At 53.6% G+C, this 16,531-nt stretch overlaps 1 protein-coding gene across 1 annotated transcript in view; it reads left to right on the top strand.

Annotated features, from left to right (window-relative positions):
* Nucleotides 1–16,213, top strand: part of LRRC29 (leucine rich repeat containing 29) — a 20,066-nt gene extending 3,853 nt beyond the window's left edge. The window contains exons 3-7 of the mRNA XM_031934467.1: nucleotides 12,149–13,087; nucleotides 14,546–14,749; nucleotides 14,887–15,030; nucleotides 15,252–15,469; nucleotides 15,569–16,213. Of these exons, the coding sequence (XP_031790327.1) occupies nucleotides 12,149–13,087; nucleotides 14,546–14,749; nucleotides 14,887–15,030; nucleotides 15,252–15,469; nucleotides 15,569–15,737 (1,674 nt within the window). The 3' untranslated portion in view covers nucleotides 15,738–16,213. The remainder of the gene's footprint in view (nucleotides 1–12,148; nucleotides 13,088–14,545; nucleotides 14,750–14,886; nucleotides 15,031–15,251; nucleotides 15,470–15,568) is intronic.
* Nucleotides 16,214–16,531: the final 318 nt, after the last annotated feature.

Genomic DNA, 16,531 nt, shown 5'->3' with positions numbered 1-16,531 from the left:
CACCTGAGGTCAGGAGTTCGAGACCAGCCTGACCAATATGGTGAAACACCGTCTCTACTAAAATTACAAAAATTAGCTGGGCGTGGCGGCGTGGCGTGTGCCTGTAGTTCCAGCTACTCGGGGGGCTGAGGCAAGAGAATCGCTTGAACCTGGGAGGCAGAGATTGCAGTGAGCCGAGATCGTGCCACTGTACCCTAGCCTGGGCAACAGAGTGAGACTCTGTCTCAGAAAAAAAGGGTTTGATGGAACATGAAGAAGGACATCCAGAGGAGACTGGCAGCATCAGGGAAGGCTTTCTGAAGGAACAGGGTGAGAAGAAAGGTTGGGCTCTGTGATCAATAATAGCACAAGTGAAGGCACCATGGTGTGGAATAGTTCCGGAAACAATCGCACAAATTCCGTGTGGCTGGAACTGAGTGAGACATGGCAGGAGACAAGGCTAGAATGGGGTCAGGCTGCAAGCTGGCAGATGTGCCAGGCAGCAGAGTTTGGCTTTCTCCTGGTGACCATCAAGGAGCCCGTTAGGCAGGCAAGTGACACAGCGTGATTTGTATTAGAACTCTGCTGTGCAGAATGGACTGGGAGAGTGAGACAGCATAGGAAGGAGGCCAGCCAGGAGGTGAACGCAGACATCTGGGCTAGTTTAAAAGGCAGGCAGTGATGGCTTATTGTTTTAATTTTGATTTGTTTATTAGTGAGGTTGCACTGTTATTCTCATTAGCTCACCCTTCGTATTTCCCCCTTTTGTTCATGTTCTGTATCCATTTAACTATTAAGGTCTTAGTATTTTTCTGTTCCATTTGTATGGACTTTTTCTTTTTTCTTTTCTTTCTTTCTTTTTTTTTTGGAGATAGATCTTGCTCTGTTGCCCAGGCTGGAGTGCAGTGGCGCTATCTCGGCTCACTGCAGGCTCTGCCTCCTGGGTTCAAGCAGTTCTCCTGCCTCAGCCTCCCAGGTAACTGGGATTACAGACACCTGCCACCATGTCCAGCTAATTTTTTTTTTTTTGAGATGGAGTCTTGCTCTGTCACCCAGGCTGGGGTGCAATGGCGCAATCTCAGCTCACTGCAACCTCCGCCTCAGCAATTCTCCTGCCTCAGCCTCCCAAGTAGCTGGGATTACAGGCACTTGCCACCATGCCTGGCTAATTTTTGTACTTTTAGTAGAGACGGGGTTTCACCATGTTGACCAGGCTGGTCTCAAACTCCTGACTTCAAATGATCTGCCCGCCTTGGCTCCCAAAGTGCTGGGATTACAGGCATGAGCCACCGTGCCTGGCCTGAAATGTATTCTTAGTATGTTTGCCTTTTATTTTGATTTGTAGATATGTGCTTTTATTTATGAGATACAGAAATTAAATTTTTTTGTATTATATATATATACTTTTTTTTTTTCGAGACAAGAGTCTCACTCTGTCACCCAGGCTGGAGTACAGTGGCACCATCTCAGCTTGCTGAAACCTTTGCTTCCCAGGTTCAGGCAATTCTCATGCCTTAGCCTTTCAAGTAGCTGGGATTATAGGTGTGTGCCACCACACCCAGCTAATTTTTGTATTTTAGTAGAGATGGGGTGTCGCCATGTTGGTAAGACTGGTCTCGAACTCCAGACCTCAAGTGATCCACACCCCCTTGGCCTCCCAAAGTGCTGGGATTACAGGCGTGAGCCACTGTGCCCGGCTTCTTTTTTTATTTGTATTTATTTATTCTTTGAGACGGAGTCTTGCTCCGTTGCCAGGGTGGAGTACAGTGGCGTGATCTCGGCTCACTGCAACCTCTACCTTCTGGGTTCAGGCGATTCTCCTGCCTCAGCCTCCCGAGTAGCTGGGACTACACATGCACCACCATGCCCAGCTAACTTTTATATTTTTAGTACAGATGGGGTTTCACCATGTTGGCCAGGACGGTCTGGATCTCTTCACCTCATGATCCGCCCTTCTTGGCCTCCCAACATGCTGGGATTTCAGGTGTGAGCCACTGCACCTGTCCTCTTTTTTAAAATTTAATTTAATTTTTAATTTAATTTTTTAAACATTTCATTTGTTTGTTTTTGAGAAAGGGTCTTGCTCTATTGCCAAGGCTAGAGTGCAGCGCGCAGTCACAGCTCACTGCAGCCTCGACCTCGCCAGGCTCAGGTGATCCTTCCACCTCAGCCTCCTGAATAGCTAGGACTACAGATACATGCCACCATGCCCGGGTAATTTTTACATTCTTAGCAGAGACGAGATTTCACCATGTTGCCCAGGCTCATCTCAGGCTCCTGGGCTCAAGAGATCTGCCCACCTTAGCTTCCCACAGTGCTGGGATTACAGGCATGAGCCACATGCCTGGCCCAGAAGTTAAATTTCTCTGTTGTTGATTCTGAACATCCTTTTCTTTTTTACTTCTTCCATTGTTTTCTAAACTTAATGATTCCTTGTCCTATTATACTTTTCTTCTGTTTTTCTTAAATGGACTCTATTACTTAGAGTGGTTTTAGGTTTACAGCAAAACTGTCTCTTCTGCTTTCTGGTTTGAATTTTTATGTTAATGTTTTTATTGGTAAAATGTATTTAGATTTATGTTATGAGGTAAAAAGCTAAACTGATTAATTTTCAAAGAGCCCAAACACCATTTACATCTAATCTTCTCCTTCTCTGGTTGGAATCCTCTATCCCATATTAAATACGGGTATATAAGTAGATTCTGTTGTTGGATTATATATACAGTGTCATTGATCTCATTGTCCAAAGGAATTTGATTTTGGACATGTTGAAAGTTTGAAGTGTGAGGATCTAGATGTTGAGATCCACTTGGTAGTTGCATTTCTGAGTGAGGAATTCAAGAGAAATGTCTGGGTAATAAATATAGATTTGGGTATCATTCAAGAATGGGTGGCAGTTGAAGCCACAGATCTGAGTAACTTCCCCCAGGGAGAACATGCAGAGCCACAGAAGTGCAGGCCACAGAGAAGTCCCAGGGGTGGACACAAGTTCAAGGGCACAGAAAGGAGGAGACACCCAAAGAGGGGAATGAGGAGATCCCAGAGAGAGGAGGGCACAGACATCAAAGGCAGGAGAGCATTTAAAGGATTGAATGAGGCCAGATGTGATGGCTCACGCCTGTAGTCCCAACTACTCAGGAGGCTGAGGCAGGAGAATCTCTTGAAACAGGGAGGCGGAGGTTGCAGTGATTCAAGATCTAGCCACTGTACTCCAGCCTGGGCGACAGAGCGAGACTCAGTCTCAAAAAAATAAATACAAAAATAAAGGATTGAATGGATGATTAACAATGTCAGATCCCACAAAAAGCCCAGCAAAATGAAGAACAAATAGTGTCCATGAGATTTGTTATCCAAGGAAGCCACCAATGGCTTCAGCGATATTTGGTATCTGAAGAAAAAGCCAGGTGGATTGAAGAGTGAATGAGAAAAGTAGGAAGTGTAGAGCGTGACCTTGTTGGCAAGAAATTTCTCCATGGAAAGAGGGAAATAAATAGTGCAGGCCAGGCACAGTGGCTCACACCTGTAATCTTAGAACTTTGGGAGGCCAAGACGAGTGGATCACCTGAGGTCAGGAGTTTGAGACCAGCCTGGACAACATGGCGAAACCCCCTCTACTAAAAATACAAAAATTAGCCAGGCATGGTGGTGGGTGCCTATAATCCCAGCTACTCTGGAGGCTGAGGCAGGAGAATCACTTGAACCCAGGGGTGGAGGTTACAGTGAGCCAAGATTGCTCCACTTCACTCCAGCCTGGGTGACAGAAAGAGACTCCTTCTCAAAAAAAAAAAAAAAAAGAGAGAAAAAGAAATAGGGCAGAAATGAGAAGTTGAGATGGATTTGACAAAGGGATTCTCTTCTGGAGAAATTTGAAATGTGTTTGGATTTATCAGGGAGACTGGGCGCAGTGGCTCACACCTGTAATCCCAGCACTTTGGGAGGCTGAGGCTGGTGGATCACTTGAGGCCAGGAGTTCAAGACCAGTCTGGCCAACAAGTTGAAACCCCGTCTCTACTAAAAATACAAAACTTAGCCAGGTGCAGTGGTGCGTACCTGTAATCCCAGCTACTCGGGAGACTGAGTCATGAGAATCTCTTGAACCTGGGAAGCAGAGGTTGCAGTGAGCAGAGATCACACCACTGCATTCCAACCTGGGTGACAGAGCAAGACCCTGTCTATAAATAAATGAATAAATAAATAAAGCTTCAGGGTGGTCTGGTGCAGTGGCACAAGCCTGTAATCCCAGCACTTTGGGAGGCCAAGGCGGGTAGATCACTTGAGGTCAGGAGTTTGAGACCACCCTGGCCAACATGGTGAAACCCCATCTCTACTAAAAATACAAAAATTAGCTGGGTATGGTGGCGCATGCCTGTAATCACAGCTCTTTGGGAGGCTGAGGCAGGAGAATCGCTTGAACCTGGGAGGCGGGGGTTGCAGTGAACTGAGATCGTGTCACTGCACTCCAGCCTGGGCAACAGAGCGAGACTCCATCTCAAAAAACAAACAAAACGAAACAAATCAAAACAAACACATCCTGGCTAACACAGTGAAACCCCATCTCTACTAAAAAAAAAAAAGTGCAAAAAATTAGCTGGGTGTGATGGCGTTCACCTGTAGTCCCAGCTACTCGGGAGGCTGAGGCAAGAGAATGGCATGAACCCAGGAAGCGGAGCTTGCAGTCAGCCGAGATCGCGCTACTGCACTCCAGCCAGCCTGGGCGAGACTCTGTCTTGAAAAAAAAGAGGCCAGGTGTGGTGGCTCACGCCTATAATCCCAGCACTTTGGGAGGCCAAGGCGGGTGGATCACAAGGTCAGGAGTTCAAGACCATCCTGGCCAAGATAGTGAAACCCCATCCCTACTAAAAAATACAAAAAAGTTAGCCGGGCGTGGTGGCGGGCACCTGTAATCCCAGCTACTCAAGAGGCTGAGGCAGAGAATTGTTTGAACCTGGAAGGAGGAGGTTGCAGTGACCTGAGATCGTGCCACTGCACTCCAGCCTGGGTGACAGAGCGAGACTCTGTCTCAAAAAAAAAAGTAAATACATAAATTAAATACATAAATAAATAAATGCTTCAGGGAGTCACTAGAGGAGGGGTGAAGTTTGGGGGAGGAGAGAGGTCAGGTGTGGAAGATGGTGGCAGTGACAGGCTTCCACATACCAAGCTTGATCTGGGATAGGATGGAGAGGATATCACCTCTTCCTTTTGTGTGTGTGTGTGTGTGTGTGTGTGTGTGTGTGTGTGTGTGTGTGTGTGTGTTTTGTTTTTTCAGCATCAGTTTGGTGAAAAAAAGGATGTCACCTCTTCCTGAGGAAGCAGAGAGGTGGGAGTGGAAACATGGAGCTATTTGCAGAGAAGTTCCTCAGAGGCGGCTCCTTCCTCAGCAGCCCCTTTGCTCAGTGGATTTGGAGACCAGGTTGTCTCAGGAGGAGAGTGAAAAGAGACATAGAGGTCAGGGCTTCAGCAGAGAGGACTGGAGCAGTCACAGGACAGGAGGAAGATGGAAAATTACCAGAGACACATGGAGAGTGTGTGGGCAGCCTTTCTCAAGTGTTTCTGCTGTGCCAGGCACTGTGCTGGGCACTGGCAGGGCAAAACTGAGGAAGGCACAGGGCTGGCGAGTGTGTAGTGAGCACAGATGAGTCAAAAGAGGCTGGGGTGCTGCATTTGAAGTCTGTGTGAGGTACATCATGGGTGCAGAGAAAAGATCAGAAAAGACTCCATGGAGAAGGAGGTGTTTGGCCTGAGACTCGAGAGAGTAATAAACATTCGCCAAATAGACCAATAGGAGAAGGTGAGGGGTGGGACCCCCTAGAACAGAAAAAGCAGCTGAGCAGAGGCTTGCGGTACAGGACAGTGGTCAGAAGTGGCAGCCTCAGAACCAGGACTAGGAGGAAAAGGAACGGGCTTGGGAAGAGCTTGACTGAAGCCCTGGGTCCTAGAAGGGCTTGAATGCTTGCTTAGGAAGCTTAGCCTGTGTCCCGGAGGCGTGCGGAACTGGCAGAGGGTCTGGAAAGCACAGGCAGAATCGCCTTTTGGAAGGGTCACCTGGTGACAAAACCCAGGGTGGATTGGAGCCAGAGAAACTGGAGGCCAGGACCTGATAAGGAGGAAGCTGGCATCATCTGAGCTTAGAGGAAGCAGCTCTCAGGCTGCTGGCATACAGTAAGGGGACCTCAACTAGGGCAGAAGCAGTGAGGTTGGAGCAGAGGGACAGATTGATTGCACCATATTAGGAAAACAGAGTAGAAGGGACTTGGGTTATTGTGGATGTGGGGAGTGAGGGAGGATTCTAGAATCACTCTCAAATTTCCCACTTGGGTGACTGAATAGAGGGTGGGGAGAGTTTAAAAGGAGCAGAGTTGGAGGATGAGGTGATGAATTCAGATTTGGGCATGCCGCATCTCCCTCTGGAGAGAGGTCAATCAGGCACTTGGCTCCCAGGATCTGGTGTTCAGGAAAATGATGTGGATCGGAAAAACAGTAGTTGGAATGATGGCCCCATGGGGCAAAGTGCAGTTGGCCAGGGTGCACTTGGAGGGGCGCAAAGATCGTGTGCATATGTGCACATGCACACGTGTATGTGTGTTGTTGGGTGGAACAAATCACAGGGAACCCACTCATCTGTGGACTGGATCTCTGTTCTTTGCTGACCCCAAAAGAGCCTGAAGAGGAGCAGGCGAGAAGGTAGCAGGAAAGCCAGGAGGGCAGAGTTGCAGAACCCCAGTGGGAGATGGCATCAAGGGGAGTGGTTGCTGGCCATGCAGAGCAGGAGACATGGCAGAGAGATCCCTGGTGGGAGGTCTGAGGTGAAGCCCCCACATGTTGGTGACCTTGCTGGAAGGGAGCCATTGCCAGGAATGCATGGTCCTGTGGGGACCAAGGTGGAGGGGTGAGCAGGTGAGGGGAAGGGCAACAAGTGGCCAGACAGCAGGCATGCCTGTGCCTGTGTGCTTCCAAGAAGTGTGGCTGTAGAGGGAGGGGAGAGAGGAGAGACAAGAGGAGGGGGTGCAGGATGAAAGGAAGCTTTTATTTGCAGTTTAAGACTCTGGGGTGTTTGTGGCCTCTGAAGAAGGAGCAGTGGAAAGGAAGAAACAGCAGGGTTCTCAGAGGAGAAGGTGCAGTGGGTAAAGGAGGCCAGAAGAGGTCTTCTGGAAGCGAAAGAGCAGGAGAAGGAGAAAGTTCAGATGGGCCTTACCTGGAGGCAGCTGGTGGACATGAACAGGGGAAAGGGAGGGACTTCCCACTTGATGGCCATCTCTGAGAATCCTGGGTGAGGGAGGGTGTATCAGTAGGGCCAGGAGCTGGAGTGGGAGGGGCTTGGAGAGAAAACTTGTCTGGGGTGGGAAGTGAGCAAGGAGGCCATGACTTCCTGGACGGAGTTCTGTATCCCCGGTACAGACTCAGAGGAGGCAGCTGGTCTCACCAGCCCTGGCCGGGCCAGGAGAATGGGCACAGCAGCACGACTGAGGCAGGGCAACAAGGACCCCAAGGAGATGTCATCACAGGGCAAAGCCTCATGGAGCCCAGCAAAGATGGGGCAGTCAGAGGAGCCCAAGGGGGGCAGCCAGGCCCTGAGGCGCAGATAGGACTGGAGTAGGGGTGAGGGCTGGAGGAAGGAGATGGAAGCCAGAGTCAGTGTTTTAGAGCGGGAGCTGCTCCAGCCAACTATGCTCTCCAGATAGAATGCGGACAGAGACAGATGACAGAGCCTTGGGATAACCAAAAACAAGAAAAAGAAAAAAGGAATGTTGACAAAGACCCTTTGGTGCCTCTGCAAAACTCAGCCCCACCTAGGCTGGGAGCACTGGGAGGCCAGGCCACAGGTACCTGGCATCACCCCTACCATGTGCCTGAGAGCACCTGCGGGACCCTGCAGGCAGGAACCATCTCCCAGGGCTCGGGCATGGACGGGTGGATACTGAGGCAGTACCAGTTAGGTGCCAGTTAGGTGCTATGGAAGACACAAGCCCAGCTGGGGTAGGACACTGGTCTTGGGGACTTTCTTTCCCTGACCAGTCCCCGCTGTTCCCTTAATCCCAATTTTCTCAAATAAGGATGCCAGCAAAGGCAGCACCCTCCATATGCACCGGCCCTGTCCGTTCCTGTGGGGAGCCCTGGCTGCCTGCTGCTGGTTGGTCCCCATGAAGCAATAGCTGAAGAGAGTTCTTTGCGCCCTCCCCTTCCGGAGGGATTGATGAAGTCCTGGAGCAGCGTCTCTATGACCCACCAGTCTAACTCCTCTCTAAAGACCAATGCCCTGGGTTCCAGGGCATACATTTCCCAACGGCCTCCTGGAGAACAGGCATGGTAGCTTTGGAGTCCTATACTAGGCAGGATGAAGGGCCATTTTCTCTGTCACATGGCTTTCCAAGTCTGTACACAGGCCTGCAGTCTCGGTTCAGGGCTTCACTAGGTAAAACAAAACCCTGATCTCCCACAGACAAGGTACATACATCACTTGTAGCAGATTCAGAGCATTTCCCAAATGATTTTGCGATTACTCTTTTTTTTTTCTTTTTTTTGTTTTTTGTTTTTTGTTTTTGAGATGGAGTCTCGCACTGTCACCCAGGCTGGAGTGCAGTGGCAGGATCTCGGCTCAGTGCAACCTCCGCCTCTTAGGTTCAAGAGATTCTCCTGCCTCAGCCCCCAGAGTAGCTGGGATTACAGGTATCTGCCACCATGCCCGGCTTTTTTGTGTTTTTAGTAGAGATGGGGTTTCACCATGTTGGCCAGGGTGGTCTTGAACTCCTGACCTCAAGTGATCTGCCCGTCTTGGGGCAAAGTCCAGGGATTACAGGCATGAGCCACCATGCCCAGCCAGCGATTACTCTTAAGAGGCCAGCATCAGGAAGGGAGGACACCAGGGGGCAAGGTGCTGCCTCTGTAGATGGGGCAGCTAGAGCTAAAGCATGTGGCCATGCAGTCCTCTTTGGGTGGGTCTAGAAGCATCTTCCCAGGGCCCAGGAAGGGGGTGTCCTATACTAGGGCCAAAGTCCAGAACCCAGAAGGCCTGCTTCAGCCTGCTGCTGTGCCCTCACACAGAGAAATATCCCTGAAAGGATGTTCCTGGGCTCCTGCAGGTTATTCATTTATTTATTTAAGCTGGAGTCTTGTTCTGTTGCCCAGGCTGGAGTGCAGCGGCAGGATCTCCGCTCACTGCAACCTCCGCCTCCTGGTTCAAGCAATTCTTCTGCCTCAGCCTCCCGAGTAGCTGGGATTACAGGCTCCTGCCACCACGCCCAGCTAATTTTTGTATTTTTAGTAGACATAGGGTTTCACCATGTTGGCCAGGCTGGTCTCGAACTCCTGACCTCGTGATCCACCTGCCTTGGCCTCCCAAAGTGCTGGGATTATAGGAGTGAGCCACCACACCTGGCCAACTCCTGCAGTTTTAAATCCATGTGACCTCAGGAGCAGGTGACCTCAGGAGTAAGTGACCTCAGGAGCAGACCTCAGGAGGCACCTGTGAGGTGGCTTAGAGGCTGCTCCCATCCCACCAGCAAAAACGGTGGGGCCCGGAAATGGTCTCAAGCCTCTTCTGTACCCCCAGAGCTAGAAGTCCTTTAAACCAAGCCCTGCTTCTTTATCAGGTGGCCTTGCTGCCAGGAGCCAGCCCTGGACTTGGGCCCTGGGGGCACTGCCAGAGCCTTCCAAGGTCTTTTGTCTGCCTGGTTCATAGGGAGGCAGTGGGAGAGAAGAGACCCTTCCTGGCCAGCCAGGCTCCAGAATGAAGGGAAGGAAAGAAGTCAGGCTGAGCCCCTGAAGGTGCTGTGCCACCAGAGCTGGGGCCTGCAGGACTTTCAGGGGTTCCTCAGTGATGTGTGAGTTGGGGAAGGAGGTGCTGCCTCACAGCTCTGCCCCAGCCAGTTTCCTCTCATCTGCATCCGATGGAGTTGTCTAGCTTGCAGGGCTCGGGAATGGCTAGAGGTATGCCCTCCATTCCTCTCTGATGTTTTATTGCCCTCTCCACCCTCACACAGTGGGATCTTCCCAGCCTCCCTTTCACCTGAGATCCCTGATCCACTGCCCATGAGGAGACCTGTGGTGAGTGCCCCTCTCATCTGGAATGACCATGTTCCAGAAGTAGGGGCTGGAAGGGGAACCTGGCTGACCCCTGGTTCCTGTGAAAGAGGCCAGGAGCTGGTTCCTGTCTCTTAAACTCCTTCCTGTCATTACAGCCATGGGTGCCACTTCTTTCTGGCAGAAGCCAGGCTGGTGTCTCCACACCTGGGAATGAGTCCTGTGTTTCTTAGGAGAATCCTGTTGATAAGCATCTTGCAGGAGCACATCCTGTGAGTCACTTCTACCTTTTGCATTCCTTTTTTTTTTTTTTTTTTTTGTGATGGAGTCTTGCTCTGTTGCCCAGGCTGGAGTGCAGTGGTGCAATCTCGGCTCACCGCAAGCTCCGCCTCCCGGGTTCATGCCATTCTCCTGCCTCAGCCTCCCAAGTAGCTGGGACTACAGGTGCCCGCCACCATGCCCGGCTAATTTTTTTTTAATTTTTAGTAGAGATGGGGTTTCACCATGTTAGCCAGGATGGTCTCGATCTCCTGACCTCGTGATCCGCCTGCTTCAGCCTCCCAGAGTAATGGGATTATAGGCGTGAGCCACTGCGCCCAGTCTAATTTCTGTATTTTTAGTAGAGATGGGGTTTCAGCATGTTGGCCAGGCTGGTCTCAAACTCCTGACCTAAAGTGATCCACCCTCCTCAGCCTCCCAAAGTGCTGGGATTACAGGCATGAGCCACCATGCCTGGCTTGGATTCCCTTTTGATGATGGTCTGTGGGGTACCAACAGGGAACAGCAGCTTGTTTTTGCAGTTACTGACAAGACAGGTTTAGGGGAGCTTTCTTTCCTGCATCAGGACCATGTTGATTCATACAAGAGCCCTCTTTAAGTACCACTTGCCTGTAACATGGGCAAGAGGTAGGGAGGTGGGGCAAGGATTTTAGAATCCAAGCCCTCCTCTCCCTCTCCCCAGAGATCTGTTCCACACAAATTTTACCAATTTCCCTTTGGCTCACTCCAGTGCAATATCAGGAAAAGTTATTTGAAGATGTCTCCTTAGCTGGGAGCTCCTAAATGCCTGCACAAACCAAGTTATTCCCACCATGTAACCCTGAGGTTGTCTCTTGGGTCCCACCCAGCTCCAACTGTGCACTCCCCATTCTCACTCCCCTGTTGCTCTACGCACAGCCAGCTCAACTTCCTTGGCACGGGTGAGGTGTGTTCTGTTAGCTCCCATCCACGGAAATGGGAGGCTTCAGTGTCCTTACCTTGACAGACAGATGTCCCTTCCGGAGATATGCTGCAGGGATCACAAGCACATCTTGAACGCTGGAGCATCCAGGGCCCAATGCCAGGCAGCTCCATGTGTTCATGCACACACATGCACATGCACATACATACACATATATGCACATGCACACATTTTTGCTTAAACACAGAATACATTTTTCACATTTTTGCTTAAACAGAGAATACATTTTTGCAAACATTCATGTGACAGACTCTCTCAGGCCACCAGAGGACTTAGACCTCACTGCCTGCCCCAGACCTCTGTCACCTGGGCCATAGAGGGTTGTGGTGAGTGACACCTACCTCACTTCTCTCGCCTTCCACTCTTCAGAGGGTTATGCTCTCTAGAAAGTTGGGGAAGCTGGCTGCTTAGCTCATGTCAAGTCCCTGGAGTAGGAGGCTGAGTCCATGGATCTCAGGGCCTCCTTCTGAAAGTCCCAAAGGTTAGGGTCTGGCATACTTTGCCCTCCCACGCCCTGGGGACTTCACTGGGTTTCCTCTAGGTCCCATCTCAGCCCTCCTGTGCTCAGCATGCCAACTCCCCACTCTGTCCCCGCCCCTCCCTCAGCATCCCGTCCTATCCATCACTAACCTTCCCGCCTTCCTCTGATGGTCATCTCATTTGAACCTCAGCTCCCACTTCCTACCCATGCCCAACTTGACCACACATGACACCACACACCACGATGGGTCCCCGTTGTGGAAGGGCCCTTCCTTGACCTGCCCTCAACCTCTGGCCAGTGACTTGTCACCAAACCCAATGCCCAGCACCCTCTGAAGCCAGAGGGCTACCCCCAGGCCTGCTGCTGCTCCATAGACAGATGTGCGATACAACATCCCCGTGTCCTCTGCCTCCCTCTCGGCCATCAAGAGCCTGGGCCTCAGGGGCATCTGCTGCATCAGCCTGACCAGCGTGGATGGCTCTCCGGCTTCGTGCCAGGTGCTACAGTCTGTTGCTTACCACCTGGGCCCACACCTGCAGAGCTTGTCCCTGGGTGGAGGCAGCCCCACAGAGGCCTCCTTTGTGGCCCTGATCCTGGGCTGCCCAGCCCTGTGTGTCCTTGATCTCAGTGGCTGCAACAGCCTCTTCACCTCTGGCACACTGCTGGCTCAGCCCGAGATGGCACAGAGCGTCCGGCGGGCCTTGAGCGGCCTCCGTGAGCTCAACCTGGCTGGCCTGCGAGACCTGGCTGACCTCAGCTTCAACCGGCTCAGCAGCTGTGCCCCCAGCCTGGAGCGCCTCTCCTTAGCATACTGCCACCTCACCTTCGAGCTAGGCCCAGCCCGAGGCTCCATCGGCCCCCAAGACTCCTCTCCCTCCCGGTTCTCCTTCCGCAACCTGCTGCGATTCGTGCAAGAGCGGGCTGGCAGGCTGCGTGCGCTGGACCTGAGTGGCACTGGCCTACCATCCGAGGCCCTTCAGGCCCTGGGCCAGGTAGCTGGGCTGCAACTGCAGGAGCTGAGCCTGCACAGCTGCCGGGACCTCTCCACAGAGGCTGTGGCTACCCTGTGCTTCCAGCAACCAGGCCTTACCTCCCTGGACCTCAGCGGCTGCTCAGAACTGACTGATGGGGCGCTCTTGGCCGTGAGCCGGGGCCTGCGGCACCTGCGGCGCCTGAGCCTGGGGAAGCTGCAGCGGCTGACAGACGCAGGATGTACAGCTCTGGGTGGCCTGCGGGAGCTGCAGAGCCTCAACATGGCCGAGTGCTGTCTGGTGAGAGGGCGGGAACTGGCCCAGGCCTTGGGCTCTGTGCACAGGGCTCCATCCCAGCTGGCCTCCCTCAGCCTGGCCCACTGCTCTTCGTTGAAGGTGAGCTCACCATCATCCCCTCCCTTCCTCTCCAGGGCTGAGGACAGCAGGAGGGGGAACCGGGGTGGTGGTGGGCCTGTGGCACCAGGAAGGGACTCCCCAGTGTTCATGCCTATGACTGGCAGTTAGAAATGAACTTGGGACCCAATCTGGAGGAGGACAAGAGCCTAGACAACTGCTGCTGCTGCCAGCACACCTCCCCAAAGCCCCCATTGTGGGTCTAGGAGGTCCAAGTGGCCAAGGTGACCCAGCCCACGAGGCGGCCAACAGCTCACATGCCAAGTGCATGTGGTCTGGGGAGGGGCGTTAAGGACGAGTGTTCCGGAGCTGGGAGGGCTGAAGAAAGGGGGTGATGGGCAAGGAAGGCAGGGAAGGAGCACTGAGGAAGGTGCTGGGGCAGGGCCTGTGAGGGTGATGTGACAGGAGCAGCAGGGTCATTTCGTAGCCAAGGCCAGGCCCTTTAGCAGGGCTCAGCGCTGTCCCTCTGGGTGGCGCCCCTGTCTTGGCAGTGTCAGTCTGTCCCTCTTTAGTGGATTATTTCTTCAGCCTGTCCATTTGACCAGGGCATTCCCAACCTAAAAATCATCTCTCCACCTTGTTCCCCTCCAAGTGCCTCTCTTCCCAGCCTTACTCCTCCTTCTTTTTGGCACCAATCATGTCAGATATGTGGTACAACATCCCCGTGTCCTCTCAGCTGCTGCCTCCAGGCCTCATGTTCTTTTGTCCCTCTGTGCCATCTCGGGCTGAGCCAGCAGTGTGCCAGAGGTGAAGAGGCTGTTGCAGCCACTGAGATCAAGGACACACGGGGCTGGGCAGCCCAGGATCAGGGCCACAAAGGAGGCCTCTGCGGGGCTGCCTCCACCCAGGGACAAGCTCTGCAGGTGTGGGCCCAGGTGGTAAGCAACAGATTGTAGCACCTGGTACGAAGCCTGGTACGAAGTTCCCCTCTGTGCATCTCTCTACAAACCAGCCTCCTCTACTCTGCCCTTAGCTCCTGCTCCCCATCCCTAACTGCCCTGTCAGCTGGCAGCTCTACCTCCATCTCATAGTTCTGGTTCCAATTCTAGAGGGAGCGACTCCGATTGGCTTAGCAGGGTCAACTGGCTGGTCCAGTGAGCTGTGGTCTGAGGGGGCCTCATTCACTCTTTTGGTAGGGGCTGGGAGCATAGGCAGGGTGGCCACCCTAGGCCCTGCCACTTGCATCCTTCCTGCCCCAGCCACAGTCCAGGCCTTTTTCCTGCAGCAACCCCTATGGCCCACCCTGTCCACCCCCACCTTTCACTACCAGCACAGGGACCATGTTGCTTCCTGCCTTGGACCCTGTGGTAGTTCCCCTCCCTCCCTCCTGCCTGTGGGGTGAGAACCTTGAACAGACCCTTCTTAGCTACCCCTGCCAGGCCAGGTGGCATAGGCAACCAGCTGCTGCTCCATCCTGTTTCCTCCCTTCCTCCCTCCTAGGACGCCTCAGTGCTCTCCATGATCCCAGCGCTGGGCCTGAGCCTCAGGGTGCTAGACCTGTCCTCCTGTGTGGCCCTCACCAACCGGACCCTGCAGGCCATCTGCACCTACCTCACCCACCTCTCAGTCCTACGCCTGGCTTGGTGCAGGGAGCTGTGTGACTGGGGGCTTCTGGGGCTGGAGGAGCCTGTGCAGGGGACCCAGGTGCGGTACCCTCGAAGTCTTGGAGGATGGGGTGGCCCCTGGGCTCAGCTGCCCTCCTGTCCCTTACAAGTCTCTCTGTAGGAACATTTAAGGGCAAACTCAGGAGGAACCTGAGAAGCAAGGGCTTCTTCCTACAGCCACGCCCAGAACTGGAGCATCAGGCCTCAGGCACCAAGGACCCCTGTCCCGAGCCACAGGGCCCCTCCCTGCTCATGCTGCGGGCCCTGCAGGAGTTGGACCTCACAGCCTGCAGCAAGCTGACGGATGCCAGTTTAGCCAAGGTGTGGGGCTGCGGGTGCGGGTAGGCTGAGGATCTTGGGGCTGAAGTCAGGGGTCTGGGCCAACCCACTTTTTGCTTGGAAAAAAGTTGACCTTGGAGTTCCTTTTTCATTGGCTTCTGCTGCCTCTAGTCATGCCCTGCCTGGGGTGGGAGGATCTGGAAAGGCCAAGGCTGTGGGCTCCAGTGGCATTTACTTCTCCCCGACCCTCCCCATCCTTGTAGGTGCTCCAGTTCCCCCAGCTGAGGCAGCTGTCCCTGAGCCTGTTGCCAGAACTCACAGACAAGGGCTTGGTGGCTGTAGCCAGGGGCTGTCCTAGCCTGGAGCACTTGGCGCTGAGTCACTGCAGCCACGTCAGTGACAAGGGCTGGGCCCAGGCAGCCAGCTCCTGGCCGAGGCTGCAGCACCTCAACCTGTCCAGCTGCAGTCAGCTCACAGAGCAGTGAGTGTGTCCAATGACACTGGGCAGATGGAGCCACAGTGCAGGGGCTGGGCTGGGTCCCATGCCGGGCCAGACACTCATCCAGTGGCCTCCCCACAGGACACTGGATGCCATTGGGCAGGCGTGCAGGCAGCTCCGGGTGTTGGATGTGACCATGTGCCCTGGCATCAACATGGCAGCCGTCAGACACTTCCAAGCCCAGCTGCCCCAGGTGTCCTGCGTCCAGTCCCGCTTCGTGGGAGGGGCTGACCTGACCCTAACACTCTGAGGCCGGGTCAGTAACCAGCCCTGCAGCACAGCCTCCTTGACTCCCCCAGTCCCCAACCCTGGCCTTGACCTGGGTTGCCTCTTGCCTCCCTCTACTGCAGACCTTCTAGGACTGGGGGTGGGGCCAATCCAGGGCAGCCCAGAGGGAACTTCCCACCACACCGCCTGACAGTAGCCTCTTTCCAGCTACACGTCGCTGCCACAGGCCCCTGGAAATGCTAGCTACTTGTTTGCCGTCACAGGCTCCTGCTCTCTGGCCAAGCCCTGGGCGGGAGGCCAGGCCCCCAGCTGGTGGGGTCTGGTGCTGGGAGGAGCAGAGCCCCTGCCTCTTGCCTGCCCTCTTCTCAGACCTAAGGCCCGGCTCCACCTACTCCCGTGGGACTCTCCCAGCACCCTGTGTGCACTGAGCTTCAGCAGCTTCACCAGCTTCGCCCAGGTCTGTGTTGTAAACCCTAAGATTAAACATTCCAGATAGTACCTCCTTGTCTTAAATTCTCAGACTAAAGGGCCCCTCCCCTCCCAACTTCAGCTGAAGTGGCCCTGGGGCAGGCAGAGAAAACCCCGAGACACGTTCCTTCCTCAGGCCTGGCCCACAGCCCCACGGGGGCTCCTGCCCTGGCCTGACACTCCTAGCATCTTCCCCACACAGTAGGAGACCCCGCAGGCCTGGGTGTGTCCTGAGGCAAAGGCACAAGCTGTGTGCTTGTCTCAGCCAGATTCCAGGAACAACCGATGAATGATGCCTGAGTCAATGAGGCTGTCCTGAGGGGGAAATAAGAGGAAAAGAATGAAAGA

Source organism: Piliocolobus tephrosceles, chromosome 17, assembly GCF_002776525.5.
Source record: "Piliocolobus tephrosceles isolate RC106 chromosome 17, ASM277652v3, whole genome shotgun sequence".
In the NCBI taxonomy this organism is placed as follows: Eukaryota; Metazoa; Chordata; class Mammalia; order Primates; family Cercopithecidae; genus Piliocolobus; species Piliocolobus tephrosceles.
This window is presented reverse-complemented; position numbering and strand designations above follow the sequence as displayed.